Raw genomic sequence first — 24145 nt, forward strand, 5'->3', positions numbered from 1 at the left:
GTAAACTAATCACTCTCTAACTAACTACCAAGCGCAGATACTACTCCCACACGAATCTTCCCGAAATGTTGCAGGTGATGTTAACTTGCACTTCCCTTCATTCTTCAATATTTGGTGGCACACCTAGTCCTGTCGCATAACCGGCTATTTTGGTTCCCTGGTCTCATCTATGTGAGGAAATCCAGGTACTAATATAGGAGATTCGTCTCCTTTTTGCCATGTCTAGAAAGTCATTGTTCTTCCTCCCTTGCAGATCTAGATTCTTTCCCGTCCTAATTAATGTATACCAGCCATTGTTCTTTGCATGACTCCTCCCCTTGTCTCGTATTTATTGAAGCAGTTCGGATCTCGCTTTGCGTTTTAGGGGGGACCCGAAACAGTCGAGTTAATTTCGAGACAAAAGGGGTTGAGTAATAAGTCGAGGTCAAATGCCTATTCTAAAGTTCAAAAGTTAACATGCTTCATGCAATGATCTGCGGTAGGGTAAGAAGAGAAGTTAGTCGGTAATACTTCTAGATATCGCTGCTCAACGACAAGCTGCTAATTCGATCAACGAACATCTTTAGTATGGACCGGGAGATAGATCTGGAGAGATGGATAATTTGAAAATGCCGTTAAATCATGAGTTCCAGGCCTGCAGTTATATTCTAATCTCAAACAGCATACGGAAGGGGTATTGGTGTACTACGCTATGGCAGAATAGAATCATTTTGCTCAGTTTCTTCATTTCAAGATTTTGAAGAACAGGAAAAATTTCATGGATTTCTGACAGTCAAAGACTTTCCCGAATAGTTTAGAAGTTAGTCATGTTCTCGAAGGTTGTCCATGCCAGATATTTGACACGTGAAAGAAGTCGCATCTGTATCAAAACATTTTAATGAATCTTAAAAATTGTTTGTTCCAGAATCTGCCATTGAAGGCAAGTAATTGATATCTATGTCTAACGAAGATTACAAAGCTGTCATTTTATTGCTCAAGACCGTATGAGGCTTGATATTGCAATGGAACGATCACCTACGAGTGGCTAGTGGATTATAAAAATGTGGGTATAAAGAGCTCCAGGCTACTATCAATACACCTTCACTATGCTCCGAAACACTCCATCAGTAATGCGGGGGGCAGGTACTAGGCGACCGGGTTTCATCGTAAGGGTTTCTATTGCATATAAACTGCGACGCTATAGGCTCGATCGGCGATGCTACGGGACCTCTATCGAGTTAAGGTTATTTTGCACGTTCCACGAAATGGAATTCATCAAGGCGTTACCCAGTTAGATTGATATCAATCTTCAAACCCATATACAATACAACAAGCGAGGCTTAATACTTACGGTACTTGATATTTTAAATTAGTTCTTAAGAACTTGATCTTTCTACGAGAACTTCCTCTTCTTCTTCTTCTTCTCCTTCATTACAGAGAGGTTCTTAATTCTCACAACAATTTTTCCTGAGAAATATCGAACTTTTAAAAAGGCAAAACCAGTACACCATCTTGTAATAAAATTACCTTCTCTTGAGTAGAATCCCCACATCACCTTTACGTCGCATCTACATTTACATTCGTCATTTCAAAAATTTATAAATAATCTATCACAATGGCTCCTCCTCATGCTTCAGAAACCGTGGATGACCAGGATAAGTCGTCAAATATAAAGGGCGCTAGCATTAGAAACAAGGATGCTGACAGGGTAACCAAGCCCTCGACACGAAATATAAGAGCATCAGGTCGAATGGTATGCTTTCCCAAAAGAAATAAATGAAGTAAAAGTACAATGTACAGAAGCTAACCGTCACTTCTAGGCATCTGGACCAAGAAACTCGAAGTCGAACACAACTCCTGCCCCACGTGCCAAGTCTTCGAGACTTTCCAAATGTCCTTCGTCTGAGATATCACAAGACGATAGCGTCGAAGATGAGTCTTCTACGCAAACCTCAATTCCACGCACTGCCGCGCGACAGCCAATCCCACCCCCCGTCCACTCAAACGAAGAGGATTACATTAAATCTTCTCAGCTGACCAGATCCACCGAATATTCACCACTAGCTCAACATCTTCGCATGAGAGAGCGGGACCTCAACGGTGGACGCGACTTGACACCCACAGAGCAACGACAACACAAAGCTTCCAAAGCCTATCGTGCCAAAACACTGAGGGAGGAAGAAAATAGTCGGCGTCGGATCGCTACTCATCCTCACCCAGAGCCAGTCGAAGGTACTCCCAGCATCATTCAAGAAAAAAGACAAGACAGGGCGCACGCTTCTAGGCAACCGAGACCAAATATTACCGGTCCACAACCACTATCTGCGGCTGTTATGGCTTCTTTGGCTGCTGAAAAGGCCAAATTCAAGGAAGAAGAATTGGCGGCCAAGCTCAAATACATAAAGGAACACAGTGGTGGAGGTTGGAACATTGAAGACTACCAAGAAGTAGGTCTTCGTGGCGGACGTTCTGAAAAGGATGCTGTAACCCCCACCAGTAGCCCAGTCTTTTCGTCACAGTCTGAAACTGATTCTGAATCAACCATGTCTGGTGATTCTCTCGTCCAAACCAGTGAGCCTACTGTGGCCCCTGCTTCTAGGCCTGTTGAGGCTGCACATTCCCCCGCACATCCCCGTTTGACTTCCAAGCCTCCATCGGAACATGGTGATGCACCAGTCGACTCCGATGACTCAGTCATGAGTGCTGCTGCCGAGTCGGTCACATCACCAAGGCCCCATTCACTCCCAGCAGCGGGAAGCTTAGGGAATGGTAAAGGAAAAGTAAGTCTATCATCTACTAATATATTTATCATGAAGGCCTGGCATGCTAATTGTTATTTCTTACAGGCTGTGGCTATGGATGAAGATGAGTCTTCCGAAGAGCCAGCTGAGGATCCTACCAGCGATGATGATCATGATATCGCAGATCATTATCAGGATTCGAGCCCCACCAATGGTCAGTCTACTATGGCTTCGAGCAGCCATGGGCCCATCGAAAGAGAATCCAAGAAGATGCCTCCCGGTCACGTTGCCATCGGCGAAGTAACTCACAGCCGAGACCAAATCCTGGTTGGAGCTCCACAGCCAGACGCTTTGACAATAAAGATTCGAACCGAAAAGCGCGATGAACACGATGTGGTAACTGCTCGAGCTTTAGTTACCCATAAATATACAAGAGGAATAGACTGGTCCGACGCAAGAGACGTGAAGAGTCTCAACAAGTGGCGAAGCCAGATTCTAGTTCGAGCCTTCAAGGCAAAGCATGTACGAAGATGGAAGTACACACTCAGTGAGATGAACACGTTGTGCCACTTCCTGGATATCCAGCTTGCTGCACCTGGAGTCGATGGCTTGATGATCAATGTTGATTGGACATGGGTCACAACCAACTACAACAACTTTTTCCAAGGAAAGAGGCAACGCGCTGGCGAATTATATGCCAGCGCCTCCTACACGGGCGATGATGGCAGAAAGACATCTGCCGCCGGTCAACCAATGAAGGATGACCGTGATGCCCCGTTTAGATCTGAGATTGCCTTGAAGAATCAGATCTATCATTTCAGAGACCGACGAGCAGTCGACCTTGTCAAAAACTCGAGAGGTGCAAGACCGTGGGATGAATCACAGGCAGAGGCTGAGAATATTCCCTCAGTCTCGCCCAGTGAAAGATCTTCCCCCAGTTCCAATGGAACGCTCAAAAAGCTAATCTTTAAGCTTGGGAACGGCAGCAAGGTGACTCTCGAAGACAAGAAGAGAGCGAACACTGAAGACCGTGCAGATGAAGAGATGTGGCCACCGAACAAGAAGACAAAGATGAGTGCGCCTTCTCATCTCCGTGGGGGCAGCGGTGACATCTGGGAAGGCTACGAGTCGAACTTCGATTACAGCGAGGATGCTGCACCACCAACTCACTACCAGGGTCGTGAGTTACGTTCCGATTCTCCCTTTCGACAAAGCTCCCCCTCTCAAACTGCACGAGCCTTTTCCAATGCTCAACGTGTCTTGGGTCAAGGCAGAACAGTACATGGCGTCAACAACCAACCCATCATCGCTCAGTCTACCTCTCTATCTAGAAGTAGGCAGGGCTCGAGGGAAATTGAGGAGAACTATGATGATGATAGTGACGATGAAGGCACATCACGGTCAAAAAAGGCCAATGTGAATCAACGCCTTCCTAGAGAGGCTCACTTTCCGTCTGTGTATTCACAGGCTCGTCATCCACTTCCCACTGTTCGACATCCACTCGTAGATGAACAAGGTATTCGTCATCGCTCCAAACCTCGGCGTCCACTCAACATTGACGCACCACAGCGTCACCTCCTTCCCAATGGACCACGCTTGCCTGCTCAACATGGCTCACCACAGACAGCTCCAACTTCAAAGAGCAAGAAGAGAGCAAGGGATGATGGCGCTGCTGATATGGACAACAATAACCAACAAGTCCAATCTAAGAGACCTAAACTGCAAGATCAAGGGCAAGAAGACGATGAAGACCAAGACGAAGATCATCAACATCGAGACCAACAATATTCAATTGCAGGAGGTCCGAACCAGATGTTTCTCGCTCCATTCCCACACAATTCGAGTGTGGCCAATCGGGAAGCTGCTCTTCAATTGCAATCGAGAGCTCCAGTAAGAGGTCCGCAAGTAGTAACAAGGACACTCGGGCAAACCGGACCTCGCCTTCCAACTTTGGATGATTATTTCGCCGAAGAATGAAATTTTCTTATGGGAGGAGGGAGGGCGTTCCACTTCCAGTTGAGCATATATATCTATTGTGCTTCCTTCTGAGGTGGTGTTTGTTAAAAGGGAGTTGTGATTGCCATAATCTTGTTTCTGGTTATGGATTGGGTTTTGAGCTGGCATCTTGAGTTTTGAGCGTCAATATCGGATTCGGTGCCAGTCTGGAAAGATCTGATGTTGGCTGTGATATCGGTTGTTTGCGAGTTTTGGGAATATATCCAACATGGCGGTTCGCCACATTGAACGCTTTTCCATCTCGAGTTGAATTGTAAGTCTTGGTTGGGAAGTTGGCTAGGTCCTCTAAGTACTGAGCTCCCTCCACCCCTCTGCTGGTGTCACTTGAGGCCATTGTACTTCTGGAGTGGGTGATATAATTTTGTAGAATATTTTGGGACATGGTTTGTTGGGTACACAGGGAGGGCTTTGACTTGCGATAGCAGTTTTGATTTAGGTAGCGGTGCTATTGGTTCCATAATGGATAGTCAGAAAATGGGTCGGGGAGTTGGGTATATGCTCTCCAACGCTGTTATGGGCTGTCTTTTTTTTCGATTTGTGCATTTTCTTTTGAGCGATCATAGCTAGTGTATAAACAAAGTTTATAGTACGCTTAAATGAGACTTCGAGATGTGGAAGTGTTGAAATCATTAGTAATGATCCCCATTTGTCAAAGTCAAAAACCATTTCTAAATCCTATTGTTTTTGTGAAACAATGTTTTTCAAGCCCAAAATCAGCAAGATTGCTAGAAGAGCTTTCAAGCAACAATCACAGGCGGCCCTTATATTTTATCTGATCAAGCGCAACTTTATAAGAAACTGCAAGACTAGCATAGCCTTCTACTTTAAGTATCGAATCCACACGCCCCTCTCATTAGAAAGGTAAATTGCTTGGTGTAGTTCCTGTCTCATCGACAGTCCACCCATTAAGGCACTACATTCTCTAGGCATATGAATCTATCTTTGAGCCCTTGACGAATTCTCTCTTAATGTTTCCTAGCCCATTTCTATTTTGTTCTTAATAATGCAAAAGACGTTCCTTCACCGGAACCTCACTCAAGTGACTACTCAAGTGACGCCCTCCCCCCCCTCGCAATTGTGTGGGTATACTTTCATAAGAATTAGCTGGCAGCGGATAGTGAAAGTCGCTTAGTTGGAGAAAACGTTGCAGTTGCATAACTTATTCGAGACTATCTGTAGGTCAAACTCCCTTTAGTTGCGAGTTTCAGCTATTAATAATACTGACAGAAACACTTTTCATCCACGCACTCGAGACTCCTCGTATTCTGAATGGATTAGCCTGGCAAGTCCGACTTGATATACTAATACCATTGTCTCTGCAATTCATAGATCGCATGACCAATTATGGTGACTAGCTTGTTAAGTAGTCACGTATTCACAATACTCATAAGATTACCTCTTTAGGTATCATCAACTTCAAAATTGATGTGAGACGGCTTAGGAATTGGTCCGCAAACAGAATACAAAGACAGAATACGCTTTAACTGATTATACACAAAGAATTTAGGTCTGCACATTGTTACGATCCGTCGGATAGGCAAATGAAAGGTCTGTGATATCAAGATGAAATTATGTCTTCCTCTCTCGTAAGGTTAGCGAAGACTTCTTCCCAGCAGATTGAAATACTCAGGGGCTGTTTCTCGCCTCACACGTCAATGAAAGCCTGCCTTCCTTGTTGCATCCTCTGCTTCAACCATGCAATACAATGGATTGTTTTCAGTAGCTGTTCCTTTGTGCGTTCTGATAGTCAAAAGAAGAACAAAGGAAGCTTGGCAGGTTACAGTCATGAACCCGAACCCTCGGACTATGGACAATTCCGCCCTCCGCAATTAGTAGTTCGTCTGAACTTGAGCCATCTCCACAATCATCACATAGCTGACGACATTCAACTATTTCATTGATGCAATTGATGGTATGTCTTCTTAACATTGTCTCAATATAATCATTAATCCAACGCAGCTTCGTCCTTTGAACTTGAACTGCTGCTTTCAATCCGACAGGGTTAGCACGGACCAATAAAACGATAAGAGCCTTAAGCATCATCTAGAATCAAACAACACACGACCGAGAAATCCGGTCGTAGGAGTAATACAAACTTCACGAGAACCTCAAAATAGAATGGAAAGACGACTTGTATGACCTGCAAGCTCCACTTCAGTGTGATACTGAATGTCTCATAGTAGATCACAACAAAATGTCCGCCGAGTTCTCATCTTCTAATCCTTTCAGAAGAAAAGGACCCTTCGCACCTGCGACTACATCATCCTCTTCAATACCTGCCGTCAATCATTTCACGCAATTGGATCCATCTGCGAATTCGATTCCCGAATATTCATATCCAGAACGACAAGATGCGCCAAAGAAAATACCCAAAAGAGTTCGGGTCCAGTCTCCACCACCTCCATCTCCCTCGATCCCCGACTCTACATCTACTATAGGGGACGACTCGGTACCTTTCGAGAACCCACTACAAATATCTCAGGAGGACGAGCAAGACCCTTTTGACACTATTACATCTGATGTTTCAGAGGACGAGGAAGAGAATAAAACTTCGAAGACTCGCATCCTGAATCCCTTTTCAAAGACCTTGGAGACATTGGAGAATTCAGGCCGAGATGCATCAAGCATAGCACCTACAAAACTCACAAATCCCGGAAGAGCTTCTATGGATGTAGATGCATTCAAAAGGCTATTGATGACCGGAAATGCGGGGTTGGGATCTTCTACCCCGCTGCAACCCCCTCCTGTTCATGCATTACGCGACGAGGGAAGTAGTAGTACAGAAACATCTTCTCTATCACGGCAATCGATATTCGAACCAATACAAGATCCGCATCCAGAATCACCTAGATCATCACATGAAATATCAGAGCCGGATGAAGTACGAATGGCAGTGTCTGACTCTTCATCATTACATGTGAAGAAGAGACCACCTCCACCGAGTTCGAGACATCATGGTAGATTGATTAAGATGGAATTGAAGGATGAGACTACAGCCGTTTCTCCCTTATCTCCACCACAGTCAATATCTGCAACCCCTCAATACTTTCCTATTATGACTTCAACGCCGAATCGCTCCTTGACAGATCTCAACAAACCCTTACCTCCAGCACCACCTCGTGAAAGCGGTGAATCCGAACGAGAATCTCCATTTGATAGAGAGTCTGCGGGGAAAACACCAGAACCACCATCTCCGTCTTCATCAATAAGAAGAAAGGCAGCTCCTCCGCCACCCGTTACCCGAAGACACAGCCAGCTCCTTAGCGATTCAAAACTGAGTCGAAGTAGTTCCGCAAGACTTTCGCCAAGATTGGAAGAAGACAATACATCTGTATACTCAATTGAGTCTGGACGACCTCGATCTAACAGTGGGAAAGTTCCACCTCCACCTCCCACACGAAAACATGGTATATCTCGATCCCAATCGCAGCACGCATCTTCCTCGCCATCTGCGACGTCCTTGCCTGTACCGCCACCAACACGAGGCTCCTCAAAACACGGTAGAGCACCGTCTGTACACAGCATTGAATCTCCAAGTCCACATATTTCCAAACGCACCTCTTTACAAGGACCACCACCACCGCCACGTCCTCGTCAAGCACGGAACAGTCTTGATGTATCTCAAATCACAGCTTCTTCTTCAACTCGTGTCAGTGGCGAATATCGGCGAAGCTCTAACTCTTCTTCCATGTCGCAAACTTCACGATACGAAGAAAATAATACCGTCAATTCCACTAGTGGTCATACCAATATCCTAGCAGATCTCAGTGCATTACAAGAAGAAATTGATGCGCTAAGAAATCAGTCACAGCAACGGCAGCGAAGTGTCACTTGAAAGATATGTCTTGGGTAAAATGATTATCCTGAAGTTTAGGCAGCCAACCTTGGGCCAGCAATATCTGTTGTTTAATCTTGTAGTAATTACACATTATAGTCTACATTGGCACATGGAAGGAGCATCAGTGCCCTTTAATTGCGAGTGCGGTTGTAGCGCTTTTGGGCAAATATTTGGAATTTGAATGGTTACATGTTGAAACAAGAGAAAGCCGGTTCAGAAACTTGGGATTCCTTGGAACTTGCAACAACAATTCCATGTTTTTCACGTCTAGTTTCAGAGCGGTATGGGGGATTTGAAGTTAGGCATGATGGATAAATACTTTACACTCGGACCTCTTGACTCGAGGTTGGGTTTCCAAGTCTGGACTCGACCTTTCAGGAATATGGCATTTGATTTCTCCATTCTTGGAGCTATCGAAACAAAACAATAAGGCGATGGGTACGATACGAGGGGCGAGAACTCAAAGGATCTAGGTTGTGGACACAGTTACTACTTGCAGTAGTTGGGAAATGCAGAGTGAATTATTGATGGCTATTGGAGATTTATTGTTGGAGTGAAAGGGATTGCTCGAAGGATAGTCCATGTTCTAATTATCCTTCCACGAAGCTATCTAAAGCTTCGAGAGGGTGAAGCGCGCAAGAAGCACAGAACCTCGAATAACCCTGAAAAAAGCTGAGTAGGTTTCTTGATCGATCGGATCGACCGTGTGACGGGCGGGAATTTATTGTTTCGTGCAGGCGGTGGAGTTGAGTGGAGGTTGGTAAAGTGGACTGGGACTGGATCGTGCGAAGTGCATTGATGAGATATCGTAGGTTTGGAGCTACGGAGTGTCTAATGGGGCGGGAGAGGGGCGGTGAGTGAGGGGTACGGAGTTTCTTCGGGTATTGTTTTGAAGGCTGGTTGAAGGATTGAGAGTCCTGGGATAGTGCTTGAAGACTTTCCAGGCTGAGAAAAGTTGGGTGGAGTTGTGAAGATACTGGAACTAAAAGTACATGCATATGTACACCTACCTACTTTGTGCAATGGTGATCTTTGTTGGGACTTTGGGGGGTATTCAAGATGCGTTGATTAGAAGGATCATGCTGGACAAAGTGCACCTTGAATAAATGGAAAAAAGAGAAGTTGCATACTCCACTTTGCACATAGGGAAACTGGATAATAAGAAAAAACATTGTATATTGTAGTGCGCTAAGTATATCATGGTTTAATATTGAATATTTCAAGAAATTTTTACCATCTTTCTAGTGCGGATCTTTCTAGAGTGGGTTTCTAAGACTTCGGGTACTGCTGATCTCGGAAGTTGGTCACAGATCATTCTCTGGTTTGGGACTTTGGGAGAGAGGGGTTGGAGGGGAGGGATTCAGTGATCAGCAGATTTTGAAGGTGGAAACTGGGAAGCTTTGAATGAAGTGTGCTGATTTTTGCAGCATTGTGATTTTGGTTGGGTAAGGAGTCTCGTTCGAGAATCGGGGAATGGGTGGGAAAAGGAAAAGGACAGTTCATCATGGATTTTCTGGGTGTTATTGGTTGAGATGGGGGATACTCAGCCTCGATTTTTGAGGGGGGAGCTTTACGAATACGTATGTTTGCAGTTCGTACGGGTTTTTGGTGGGCTGAGTTGGATGGAGATGCAGATGGAGATGGTATTAGAGGTGGGTTTAGATTCAGATTTAGATTTAGATTCAGATTTCTCAGCTCACCTTTGTTGACTAGGAAGATAGGTGGATAGGTAGGTATTGTTATTACGTAGCGTCATTTTGTCTCATTTTTGGAGCTCTGTTTTTCGTTCAGATGTAGGCGGAAGCTTCGGAATTCTTCGGTGCATGGAGGGAGGGGTTGTGATAGAATGGGTTTACAAGGCCGTAAGTTTTAGGGAGGAGAGAGGAGAATAGTCATGTGCATTGCATTTACATTTGCATTTGTACTGACTTGCATTTGCTTAGTACAAGTGGAGAATAGAATGAATGGAATTTTGCACTTGGCGAATTCTAGTGCGGTGAGTATCTGGGAGCTTGAGATTGGAGACTTGAGACTTGGATATCGAAGGGGAGAATGCTGCATAGGTAGGTTGGGCTGAGTAGCCTGAGAGATTGGGAGCTGGGAGGCCGGTGAGTTCTGGTGGTTGTTTTTATTGGGAGAGCTAGGTTGAGCTCGAGAACATAGTGTAGTTCCTTGGGAGGAAAAGCTTGGAATGTAATGCGTTGCATGTAGGAAGATGCGAGATGAAAATTGGGAATGGGCTAGTGGTTAGTGATTCGTGGTAGTGGCAGTGTGTCTTGCTTCTTGGTCTTTTCTTTCCTTCTATTCATTTTTTCTATTTGACATGATGGAGCTAGTATCTATCTATCTTTCAAAGAACAAGTTCACATCTCCAGAAAAACACGTATTGTGTAAGAGGCGGGAATTGAGTTTTGTTCTCATAAGAAAGGACATTGGCGCTCACACGCATGATGTTCTAGTGGGAAAAGTGGGGGAAGTTGATGTGAAGAGGTGGGTTTGTCTGGGGATCAGGGTTGAGGCTAGTGTCTTGACTTCTGTCACTTGGGATTTGGGTTTACATTTTAGCTTCAGCTTTATTTCTAGTTCTACATCTGGGATTCAGGTTTTCTTTGAGTAATCATAATGGAGTTAGATGCGTGCGTCGATATGTGATTTTCCCGATGGTATCCGCGTTCTTGGGAGATGATGGAATCTTGTTTGTTTTAGTGGGAGGATGAGCGAGAGGGAAGGGGAGGTTAGTGCACGAGCAATTAATTAATTATGGGCGGGAGCGGGAGTCTGAGGGTTTTTGAGACGGGAGCCTGAGCGGATTTTATGGTGTAGGGTTTGGTGTCTCTGTCAGTAAGTGACTAAGACGGAAAATAGATTTGCTAGTGGCCTGAACTTGATGATGTGTTGGACTAATTTTGTTTCTATGATTCGTGGTCCTGTTCATTTTATTGATCGCTAATATAAAGTTATATTGAATCGATATCTACATGGGTACATCTATCCGATCGAGAAGCCTCTAAGGCGTATAGAGATGTAGAATGTGGAGTTTCGAGTACCGGATTACCATAGCGGGTTTGGCGGCAGGGTTTGTCGATCTGGGTGCGCAGCTGAGTGTTGGAATTAGGTTAGCGGGTGTGGGTTTTTTTTTTCACTTTGAGGTTTGTCTGGAGCTTGATTGGGAGTTTGAGATGGGAGTATGGAAGGATGGGGTTTAGATTTCTTGATCGTGTTATTTTCCGGACTGTTCGGCATTGCAAGGTCGTATTCTTCATGGTTTGTTGGAGGGAGAGTTGGTCACGGATGATAAGTTGGAGAGTCATAGTGAGACAATATTCATGATGGTGGATACCCTCATAACCTGTTTACGTGTGCGCTTTGGAGTATTTGGAATACTCATGCTCGATACGATAGGGGAAACATCACGAGATTCTCTACACTCACTAAAACCGGAAAGTCCTCGCCTCCTTGAACCGATCTGAAACCTAAAGCTCCGGGCGTGGACTAATGGCATACGCATTCATGCACGATAATGCATAGCCAAATGTGTGAGATTTCGTTCGGGTTTCTGGATCATTATTGGATGGTGTTTTTGGGAAAATGTGGGAGATGTGTGTTTAGGGCTGAGGGCTTTTTTTTAGTTTATATCTGGGTGTGAAAGTGTGGATGAGAGGGATGGGAATTAGATAGAGTGATGAGTTGGGAAAGAACTAGATGGGTCTGTGATGTCTGGTTTTTGATCTCTCATATTCTGTGTGACGTGAGAAAGTTGGTTGGTTGGCTGATGTTGATTTTGGATGTTTTTTGCTATTCAAGAGGCGTGTTGTGTGGATTTGAGCCTCTGTGAGATGTGGGTAAGACTTAGGGTTGGATTGGTTTGTTATAGGGGAGGTATTGTGGTGAAGTGATGAGGTGGTGTGGTGGTGGTGTGGTAATCTAGATAGGTTGGATTTCTAAGTGTGATGTCTCGGATATCTACTTGGCTGGTGCATTGTAAAATATTGGGTGGACGAAACGGGAAGAGATGACATGAGAAAGGAAATATTAGAATAAAGAATTAACGTAGGGTAAAGGTAGTATTGGTAGGCGTATACAGCATGTGAGTAATTTACCTTCCGATCGATTTGCATGAGAGATGCCGAGTCCGAAGCGAATGGTGAGTCGATCGGCAAGGGGGAGAGAAACGGCGAGGATGTTGGATTGGGTGGTGAGTAAGCTGATGGGTGAGAGGAGGGAAGAAATGGATGGGGGGGGGGAAGTAAGCCGAGATTAGTTGGAATATGATGATGCCTCGATCAATAGATAAATTTATCCGTATACTTGAATTCCTCACATCCCGTCTGTATACGATGTTTTCGTATCCGATATTCATTATGTAGGGAGTGTGAATCGAGACGAGATATCTCTTCGCCTCCGCCGCTGTCTTTCCTTGTGTAAGGATGATTACGAGGCTTTACTATGCCGTGATACAAAATGAAATATGTGTGTGTGTGTGTGTGTGAAACGAACACGAAAGGTTCTAGAGCTGGTGGAGCCAGTATCGGAAACAAAAGACTTTGGGTGTATGCTGATCGTAGCATATGATGCAATAAAATTCTCCAGTCTACAGTCCATGCAATGCACCGGACAATTGCACCCATACCATTGCATTATTGATTCCTGAACCATCCATCCACCCATCCCTCCCGAATAGGATATTGAAAGATAGCATTCCCACACCCCAGCTGAACCTCCGAATTTAAATCCCGAACGACCTCTCAAAATCCCCGAACCCCTCACATACCTCCCCATACACAACGCCCATCAAGTCTCACACTCCAGCACCCGTATGCCGTTTCACCAAAACGGTCGTGGTACATGTACGCGAAATCGCGCTGGTGCTACATCGGGATGCACGGGTGCGCCGCCACGCATGCCGCGACCGAAGGGGTGAGATTCTGGGGTGAAGAATTGGGGGCCGGATTCGTTGGAGATACGAGGAGTGAGCGATCTGGAGTTGGGGGTGTCATTGATTGCTCGCACTTACCTGCTATATTGGATTCGGGATGCTGAGACATGCGCGCGGGGCTAACGATGTTACCTATTTACTATGGAGTGCTGGACTGGGTTGTTCGTCACGATTTTGTGGCTTGGTTTTAGAGTTTCTGCTAGGGTGGAGGGGAGGGAATGGTGGTGATGATGATGATGATGATGATGATGATGGATGATTTGATGGGATGGGATGATGGAATAATAATGTATTATTATCTCTTTGATGTATTTCTCAAAGAGGTATATTAATCATCGGGATATAGCATCGTTAGCTGGAATACTGAATCAGAAAGTTGACGCATCACATTTCTCTACATTCCACCGATCCTATCGTAAATTCGGGGAATTCCTTTCCTCCAACCTACTTTTCTCATCCGATAAACTTTTTGTGCATTGACACCTGCCTTCGATCATCCAAATGGTCATGTTTTAGTTTCATCTCATGAATACGGTTTCGCCAATGATTAGCCTTAGGAGAGGGTTGAGAATTGCCATGCTAGTGACTCGTGGATAGCGTGCAGATGGTATGTGTAGTGATCCCGTGGCCATGTGTTACGGTGATAGGGATGCAGTTCTTGGTCTTAGTCATTGGGGTGATATAGCTTGCCAAGATGTTCGGGTGGGAGGTGGTTGGTTGGTGTTGATTGATGGATGGATGAGTGAGTGAGTAAGTAAGCGATGATTTCGGGGTTCACTTGAAGATTCTTGATCAAGGGATGGGAAAGATGTCACTGATTAGTTTGTTGCTTACGAGGGCGTGTTTTTGATAAATGCCGGGTTTGTGCACAAGTACTTTTTCATACCAAAACTCATTCAAATTTATTCATTTTAAAATTCAATATTAAATCAATCAATATTATTATATATTTGAAATTTTATAAAAGTAATAATTTTCATTAAAAATTTAATAATATAATTTTAGTTTTTTTATTGAAGTTTTCAATTAAGTTAAAATTTATATTAAATTTTTATATTTAAAATTTTTATAAGAAATAATGTTTATTTTAAGAATCAAATTTCTATATAGAATTTTATTATTAATTTGGTTCAAAAATTAGTAATTTTGATATTAAATTAATTATTAATTAAATTTTTTTTTCATAATTCAAATTTTAAAATTTTATAATAAATATTTGAATTATTATTTATTTATAAAGATATAGAATAAAGTATGATTTTGATAAGGAAATTCGCTTAAATTTCAGCCCGGTATTCATCAAAGACACGCCCTCGTAGCTTGTTGTTCTATATTATATGTACATTTATTGCATTGATTGCATTGATTTAAGGGGTACTACTTTTCATGAGTCTTCAAGAGGTTATCGTAGATGGATTGATATTCTAACCTAGAGCTTCAATTCAGATTACCCAGGTATTAGAATCTATTCTTCATGTGATATTTCATCCGTTACATCCTCTCTGCCCTGTCACCAACTTCTCAGTATTCTCAACTGTTTGGTAAGAATAATGCGACATCCTTGCCTCATAGATTCAACCTCTCCTGAGATATACACCAATACAATGCGGGGTTGTGGCGTGGACACGGGTAGACACATTCCAGCCCTCCACTTTACTCCATTACCCAGCTCCTCATTTTCTGCGTCCATATTACAATTTCATTGCATGTACCAATGAGCGTTGCAAAGCTCAAAGACTTACAGTGACAACGCAGCAGCATAAGGCAATTTCCAGCTCACCACTAGCTCCTCCATCGAACATGCCCCCTCCCCAAATCCCACTCTCCTCGTCTCGAAACCGACCACCTCTCATCGGCGTCGGAACTTAAGACCGAATTAGCGAAGGCGATCCCCCATTCCTGCTGGTCTCATCCCCATACTACGTACATTTACTGTATTTCATCATACGAAACAAAGTACTGGTACAAAATACAGTCAGCACTTGTATACAAACGAACCATGGAAGCAAATGGAAATGACAGGGCAAAAGTAATTGGAATCACCAGGAAACAGGATAAACAGGAAACCGACGAACAAGTCTCGTACAACACGAGATCTCCTCCCTAGTGAAGGGCGCCATGCAGATGTCAATGTGAATGTCGACGCGGATGCATTTGTTACAGTCTGCGTGGGAGAAAAGGAGTTAGTGAGAAAGATCGGCTGTATGCAATCTGTGAACCAAAAGGGTGAGTCCTGCATTTCTCTCGCCCAGTAAATGAATGCCATGCCTCTAAGAGATCATCAACCATTCACAAGCACGATGCAACCACTACTCCTGCATAAAGCATCAGCATGTAGAAAACAACCCGAAATCACACATACACGGCCTACGGCCCTACCGTCTCCCGTTCACTTTATCCATCCTTTCATCCTATCCATCCATCCCAAGCTTTTCGTACCACCAGTAATATCACCCTGGAGCTGAACCCGATCCCATGGAACCGAAGGTAAATAAATGCATGGCAACGGGATAGAAGCTGACGAACGAACTTCTGTAAGATTATTTCTCAGCTGCACGGGCCGATATTGATATTGGTCGGTCCGGATTGGGGGTGTTAGCTTCGGGCTGGAGGGTGCTGAGGGAAGGATTGGGAATGAGGTGCTGACATTTGGATAGGGATGAAGGGTAGGTAGGATGTTGTGGAGGGTAGGATTGGGGATTCTAACGGTGGGCTTATAGACAGGAGGACATGGGTGTGTGAGAGGAGGATGTAATTAATGAGGATAATCAATATGAAATTATGATAATGATAATGATGATATTGATATTGATGATTTTCAATGACCCCCTTACTCTCCCGTGTATTCGCACCCTTTCAACTATCACTACATACCATTTCCATTTTCTGATCCATCTCTCTGCCTTGTTCTAGAATAAGCTGAAAATCAATAAGCGTCAGTAAGCATGAATATCCATTGATATCCATTCATCTAACCCGTCCAAAGCATTACCCGAACTTTTGCCATTCTATTTTCTTCACTCGATCAGGAATCATTTCATCCAACCAACCAGCCGTCCATGAACCTGTGGTTCATCAATTGCAACTAGTCAATTCCTATCTCTCTTCCCGTGATCATCCCCATTCTTTCCTTATCAGCCATTATCTCCATGAAAAAGCCAATGGTTACACAAAAAGTCACAGTCTCGCTACTCCACCTCCTTTTCTCAATTTCGCACCGATAGTGGATATCCACCAATCATTCGAGATTAGAGTTCCCCTTGTTTCATCTCATTGGTTCTATATTGAACTATCGAGACGAATGTCACGGAAGTACACGTACGTACCTGCTTGTTATCTCCCCGGCTGCCCAAGTACCAGACCAGAATTTCTACATTGGGGACTTTATATCCGGATGCTCGTAACTTAACTTGCGAAGCATCCAGCATGTTGAAGAATGGGGGAATGATTCCGCAACGCATCATCATCGTTCTCCATCCAAATCCCAATTGGAAGAGATCATTGGATCCATCGTATCTATCCCTTCCCTTTCTACCCGCTCACAAGCTATCCAGAGCCTAGTTAGTCCCAAAAGCTAGAGCCAGCCGTTTGTTTCTTGTGTTCATCAAATGATGAATCCCGTCAAGGGACCCAGCCCCATACATCATTCCACTTACAGAATGCGAGGATTGGCATCAATGCTGCGGAAGGTCTGTGCGAAACATTGGAACCTAACTCAGCAAGTGAGTGACATATCGTCACATCTCATATCATACCATATCCAGAAACCCAACAATTATATCTTCAATAAACATTATTTCTTGGGAACACCGAGGCGTAAGCTTACCTCACTAGACAATTTCCCACTGGACCCAAGAATGCAAAAACCCATGCGCATTCCATCCCCAAAGTTTGGTTCACTGCTTACAGTGGAGCGGCTGATGCTGACAATTTGTCAGCATTTGTTTTGTGAGTACCTATTGTACCCGTAACGTGTTTGATAGACGGAGCTATCTCCGTTCACCGTGATGTTGACGATGATGACAACTCTCCGCCAAGGAAACGTTGAAGTGTCCGAGTCGCGAGATGATCGGGCACCATGATATGATATGTTACTATATCCGGTGTATAACTCCGTCGGAGAGCGAACCCAGCCCTGAAGCAGCCCCGGTGTCCCTCGTGTAAACATGGATTGGGGAGGTTTACAGACTGGGTAAGATTACATCTGGGCGCCAAACCAGCGGCGGTAGGTTGTGTCACATTGAAACAAACGCTGCATGGTGACTTCTATCTTGACATAATGAGATGGGCCTTAACGGTCATCTTGACATAAGGAAAAATGCACAATAGACTGTCTCGTACGAGGAAGTCCCTGTCTTCAAAGAAACCCAGGGGAACTCATAGAACCCAGGGCTCTACGAAACGGAGCCTTGAGAATAAAAATGTACTTTCTTCGCACACTATACGCTATCATAATGCATGTCCATAACCCTGACATCCTTCGTAGCTGAAGTCCGTTCATCCAGGTCTCGCAGTGGCATGATATTCTCCAAGACAGACTGACATTAAGTTTCCCCAAACTCCGTGTCGGGAATTTGACGTAATCTCCGTTCATCCGGAAGAGGTCCATGCGATAGGAGATGGGAATGTTGTATTTGCGGATGTGAAAGTTCGATGGGATTCGAGAGCTGAAATCTTGGGGGTTTTGAGTTTGGGGTGCTGCTGAGAGAATGGAATGTTTTACTTTTTGAGTTTGGAGTTTGAAGTTTGGAGTGATGGGTTTGCAGGGATTGGGTACAGGCCCCAGGGGAGTTAGGTATTTTGGACTGTACAAAGGAATAGATGAAGCGACGAGATGAATAAGAGAATGCAAGAGATATTAACTAATGTATTGTATAAAATGTGATGACAGGAATAGGTCTTGTATTTCATAATCATTCATGATATAACGGTTAATTCATATCCAGCTATTTAAAATACAATATACGAATATAACACACATCTCCATCTCCAGCCCCATTCATCAACAAATCAAACCTCATCATCCTCCCCGAATCCAGATCAGATGAACAAGTAACCCTTTCATTCAGGTGTTCAGGTACCTACCTCCCCAACACCCATCAAACCTTAAAAAAACAACCACATGTTACACAAAACAAACTCAGCACATCTACCGATCCCAGTCACCGATCCTATAGTCACCTAACCCAAGCTAAAATTGCATTCGCCTCTCTCCAAACTTAAATCTAACTTTCTCTCCTTGTATGCCTCCTTCTTTAGTGCATATATATATACATAGATAGATACATACATATATAATGCATACCTAACTACGTAACCAGCCCCGAGAACGCAAATCACAAGACCCCTTTCAACGATTTACCCATTTAAAGTTCTGTTCTTCTCTATTCTTGTCCTGTGGTTCCGTGGCTCCGTGGCTGAGATTTGCAGCGGGTTGTTTGGATGCTGGGAGCGAGGGTGATGATTACTATTTAGGGAGGTAGAGAGGTGGCTTGTATGTTTGTTTGGGAAGGGTGTTGGTGTTGATGTTGATGTGTTTTCTAGGGGGTTCGGTAGTGATGGAATAAAGTTTACTGGTCTGCTGGTTTGCTGATGTACTAGTTTGCTGATTTACTGGACTGGTTGGGTTTGGGATGGGTTGGGGGCTCAAAGTTAATATTTCGGAACTTACAGGTCGGAGGTTAAAATTGATAGTTGATAGTTGGTACGTACGAATGTGAGTTAAAAACTGCTTGGCCTTCTGGCTTCTTGTCTTGTCTTGTCTCGTTTCGTCTCGTTCCTTCTCGTTGCTCTGCTTGACGGGGTATGGGTATGTATGTGTATTGAAATGAGTTTCTGGGGAGATGATTGATGGTTGATGGATAAAGTTTATGGGATACGGGGAAGTGGGTGTGATTGGATGTTTACGGTAAGGAGGAGGATGAGATGGAGATGGAGGTGGAGATTGATGGATTTAGAGTTGGGTTGGGGAGGGGAGGAACGGATGGAGGTTGCGTAGTTGACGTCTTGGGGTCTAGATTTTATATTTTAGATGGGTTAGGTGAGAAGGGGAAGATTGAGGAAGGGAAGGGGGAGGAAGAGATGGGTTGGCAGAGAGGGATGGAACGGATGCTGATGTATAGGGTATTGGGAATTGGGAATTCGCACTTTGAATACTATTTATTATATTGATGGATCTACAGAGAGATAGAGAGATGCATTCATACAGACCAGCGTGAAATCATTCACAGTGAAGGACATCATCATACGGTTCATACCTACCTATCCATCCCATATATCCAGTAAATTAGTATATCAAAAACACAAGCAAGGCTAGACCTAGACTCATCCCTCCCCCAAACACGGCACTCAAACCTTCTAACCGAGACGAACATGTTCGTTCGGAAGTACCGGCCGCGATCAACTTTGCGGTAGATACCCTCTTCATGAATTTAACTTCAAGGACACACGTGCAATCACGATGTTCTATGCTATGCCAAGAATTCCATTCCATGCCTTCTTTATCTTCTACGGAGTATATGGGCCATGGCCCTGGGGCAAATGACATGATGGGGATCAGATACGCAGGATTCTGGAGGCGAAAGTTAAAATATTTGGGTTCGATATCTACGAATAGTACGACGTAAGGTTATGGTAGGTACGAGGTACGCAGGGCAGAGTAGGAGCACGGAGTGACGGAGTGGCATTGCTTGGCTTTCATGGCTGCGGAGCGGGTCAGGATTGGAGCTTGGGGGCTCGGTCTATTCGGTGTCTGATTTTCAGTGATGGGAGGGTTGTGACGGGGTGGATGGGGTTTGTCTACTCCGTAGGGAATGTTTGTTCGTGGGAGGGATCATGGCTGGAGGAATAGATGATCTGTTCTTTGGTGTGGGGTAGAGAAGGGGATGAGGATTAGACTTTGGGTTTTGATGGTAGGTAGGTAGGTATTGTGAGCCTGATGGTTATTTTTCGTTGTTTATTGAGTTTATTTTTGTTTTTGTATTTGGATATTTTTATATTTATATAATTTTATCGTGGAATTAGAATCATAGGGCGAAGGATTCAAGAAGTGTTGTATTATTGTATTGTATTGGAAAAGTAAGCATTGTGAATTACTAAATTGGGTTGGTAGTAATTAAATGGTCTGAGTCAAGAATATCTGTAGACGAAAGAATTACTGACTGGTGTTATTTCCTCGAAGAAGCAATTCATATCACATGATAAAGTGTAGACGATAACTGTTACACGAAGGCGTGAAAGGTTACACAAAAATGAAGGGTTACACAAAACTAATGACTCGAAAGTTAACAATTTGACAATTTGACAATTTGACATCAATCATTCTGCACCGTGTAGTCATCATTGTACGACTAAAGTGCGACTCAAAAGGATTGGTCATTTAAACGGATGGACAGGGTGAGCTTTGATTTGAGTCCCATTTGATCCATCCACCATGAGATTAATATTATATCCGATCTAGTTTCCGCTGTCTATTTTCGATCTCCAGAATCAAGATGTGGACGTTGATGTTGGTGCGCGCGCGGAAAGGCCTCATTAAGGATTGAGGGCCGCTCCGTGGTGTCCGTGGTAGACTGGCTCGAAACTGGTACTTGGTAGCAGATACATCTAGAATCAGCCTAGATGGAGACGGTCCGATGCGAAGTTCTCGCTCAGACAATGCCTTCATGAGCTAAAGTACCTAGGGAGGACCTGGGTCGGAGAGAGGGGGAGCTTGGGTCATAACCTCGGTACTTTATCATTCAATTTCTGGATCCCTCATTCATCGAGTCTACGACTCCTATACTCCGTGTACCCGTCTCATCTCCAGAGAAATTGAAGAGGTTGCTCTTCTAAGGAATCGGTATCATGATAATCGTCCTCGTCCGGTTGTAGATAAGTATGTACCGAAATATCTACAGTACCTACATGAAAGAATGTCTAAGATCGTCTCGAGAATGGAAGATGCCGAAATGTCCATGTCGTAGACTAGACAGATTTATATTAACTTGACTGGTTTGTTGATCTCCCTCTCCATATTAAAAAGCATCAACATTCGCAACAGCACCCTGAACAGGAACCTGTCAGTCTGGCGCTACGACATATGGGGTAAGGGTTATTGAAGAATTTCGGCTGGGATCAGTTCAATTCTTACCGGACTTTTCTGTACAAAGTAGTTTTTGGACATCTTCCGTGCCCCTAGATGGTTGGTTCACTGTGCTGTGGATTAGTTGTGAGAAAGGGTCGAAGGGTCGAAAGAGGGGTTATTAGAGATGATTTACTTCATTGGTATTGAGTTGCCTGCCTAGTACTCGAATGATTTACTGACATTGTCAACTTGAGAGTCTAATTCGTCAATTTGATCCCAATTTATTTATAAAGTGTCCATATGTACATACCATCTACCATACTGTATCTAGGACATCGAAATCGAATCGTCATCTAGTGACATCTACACCATATCCTTACCTCTCTCTGTATCCCCCAACATGAATCAAATGTGCCATTCCCCTTCAACATGATTCAAACGTTTGATTTCTCCCCCAACATGATTCACACGTTGAATCTCAATCTCCAAGTTGAGTACAGACCATAACGGGGGAGGGGAAGGGGAAGGGGAAGAGAGAGATGTACACACGTATGGACGGGTAATGAAAAAAAAAAAAAAAAAAGTGCTATCCCCCAATTTTGATAGCGAAAGGGCCGACGACGATCAATATTTCCACTTCTGCAAGTATTCCCAGTAGCGTATGTACTATGTATGTATGTATGCGCAATGGATATGTATCTAGTTAAGTGTGCTTTTTTTTATTCTGTCCGTCCGAGGATCCAAAAAAGGTCACGATGATGAAATGTCTTTGATGCCGATGATGTTGGTGTTGTGTGGATGAGGAGACAAGAAAGGCCAAGTTGTTAGTGAGTAGGTTAGTAGATTTGTTAGGATTATACAAGAGTGAATGCATGTACGCCTGATGTGAAAGAGTTACACAGGGGTTGATTCATGGCGAAAAGAGGTGAGATTTAGCGAGAGATGGGAGAGATTGACGGATATTGTTTTTGATGTAGTTTTTATAGATTATAATTAATCCAAGGGAAAAAAAAGATTGTTCTGTAAGGGGTCCTTGTTTTTAACATGATCAATTAGATGTCCAATTAGATGCTCAGTTGGATGTTCCGTTAGATGTTCATTTAGATATTCATTTAGATGTTCACTGTTCCCCCCCTAATCCGTACGGATGACTTGGTGTAACATGAGTAACAGAGTATTTTTATGAAAGAATCTTCAGAAAATCTTCCGAGTTATGAAATAGTCTAACATACCCAGGTAACTAGGAACTGACCCATACCCAGATACCTTGGTAGACACCACAGATACTGCAGATAGATATGCAAGAATTCATCAAGGATATTCCTAGTTGCGATCCTCGTTAGATCATTAAACCTACGTTAGACCTACATTAGTATAAAGGAAGTTCTAGCCTGGATTTTATTCAGCAGCAGGTATGGGTGGTGTGAATGTGAGTGAGCACGAGCACGGGTAAACCATTATTAGAGAAAGCTTGGTGACTTTTTGACTTGTGTGACATTTCTCTGTAAGGTTAAGGCGGGGTTGGAAGTTGGAACCTTTCGTTTGAGAATTCAAAAGAAATGTGATTTCAATAAGAATTTTAAGAATAGATAGTGAGAAGAGACAATAGTAACATTAATAAAAAGACGAATACGATACATCAATCCGAAATTCATGGTATCACATATTCATCACATTATTTACATGGCGATTCGGTAGAAGATAGCTTCCCTACTGCGGCACTGCCTTCATATCATTCCCTCTTTAGATCTCGACGACATCTTTTGATCATTATTTCCAGAATATCCAGAATATCCCGTAAAACCCTCATTCTATGGATGTCTAACGGAAGAAAACTTCCTACAACCCTGTGAGATGAAAAAGTGGGAACCTTTCTTCCCACAACTCCCTAGCCTCATTCCCTCACTCGCCTCACGCCTCACTCTCTCTCCAATTCCTCAATCCCTTGACCATGGAATGTGGAATGTGGAAACTTCATGACACTTGCTCAACGATCGATCCAAACTTCAAACTTCCAACTTCAACAGGTTTCTCGGTATGCCTATTCCATAACCAGGGCAAAACATATCCAAATCAAAGTCTGTCCCCCGAATTTCTCCCTCACCCCGGAGAATCGAGGATCGCCCATGGAAAAGTTAAAATATCCCTGAGCTGAAACCCTTTTCTACCGCTTCAAAACTTCAGCTTGAGAACCGATCATTCGTCCCAGCAATGATATCTTCAAGACAACCACCAAACCTATTGAGCATGAGATATGTCAATATCTCCATTGAAACCCATGAATGATAAACAATATATGAGGGTTTCGTCACAACTCTCCAGGCCATATCCTGCCGGTTGCATTCTTCGGGATGTGACGCTTCTGAGCTGAGCCTACCAACTACGGGTTTTCTCTAATGAACCGGAGAGTAGCCATCCCGTGAGGAGCATGGCGAGCGAGCATGATATGTGATGGTAACCAAATGATCTAACTGGATTTTACAAGTCTAATGATTTTTAGAGCTTTTTCGATCTGTGATGCACGATTCAGGGACACATTGAATGTCACTGGTTTTTGCCCAGAGAATTCT

The 24145-nt window shown here is 43.7% G+C and overlaps 3 protein-coding genes across 3 annotated transcripts; 2 read left to right on the forward strand and 1 right to left on the reverse strand.

The window, feature by feature from the left end:
* Positions 1-1594: 1594 nt before the first annotated feature.
* EAE98_000218 (uncharacterized protein) lies at positions 1595-4697 on the forward strand (the record flags this gene model as incomplete). Its single annotated transcript, XM_038947836.1, has 3 exons — positions 1595-1732; positions 1800-2759; positions 2826-4697. 3 exons carry the CDS (start codon positions 1595-1597, stop codon positions 4695-4697), a joined length of 2970 nt encoding a protein of 989 aa, XP_038815513.1.
* A 2233-nt stretch (positions 4698-6930) lies between these two features.
* EAE98_000219 (uncharacterized protein) lies at positions 6931-8571 on the forward strand (the record flags this gene model as incomplete). The annotated part of the gene is made up of 1 exon (XM_038947837.1): positions 6931-8571. The coding sequence occupies one exon, from the start codon at positions 6931-6933 to the stop codon at positions 8569-8571; it is 1641 nt and encodes a 546-aa protein (XP_038815514.1).
* A 10406-nt stretch (positions 8572-18977) lies between these two features.
* EAE98_000220 (uncharacterized protein) lies at positions 18978-20057 on the reverse strand (the record flags this gene model as incomplete). The annotated part of the gene is made up of 4 exons (XM_038947838.1): positions 18978-19176; positions 19223-19345; positions 19418-19523; positions 19883-20057. 4 exons carry the CDS (start codon positions 20055-20057, stop codon positions 18978-18980), a joined length of 603 nt encoding a protein of 200 aa, XP_038815515.1.
* Between the last annotated feature and the right edge of the window lie 4088 nt (positions 20058-24145).

This window comes from Botrytis deweyae (genome assembly GCF_014898535.1).
Source record: "Botrytis deweyae strain B1 chromosome Unknown BDEW_001, whole genome shotgun sequence".
Taxonomy (NCBI): domain Eukaryota; kingdom Fungi; phylum Ascomycota; class Leotiomycetes; order Helotiales; family Sclerotiniaceae; genus Botrytis; species Botrytis deweyae.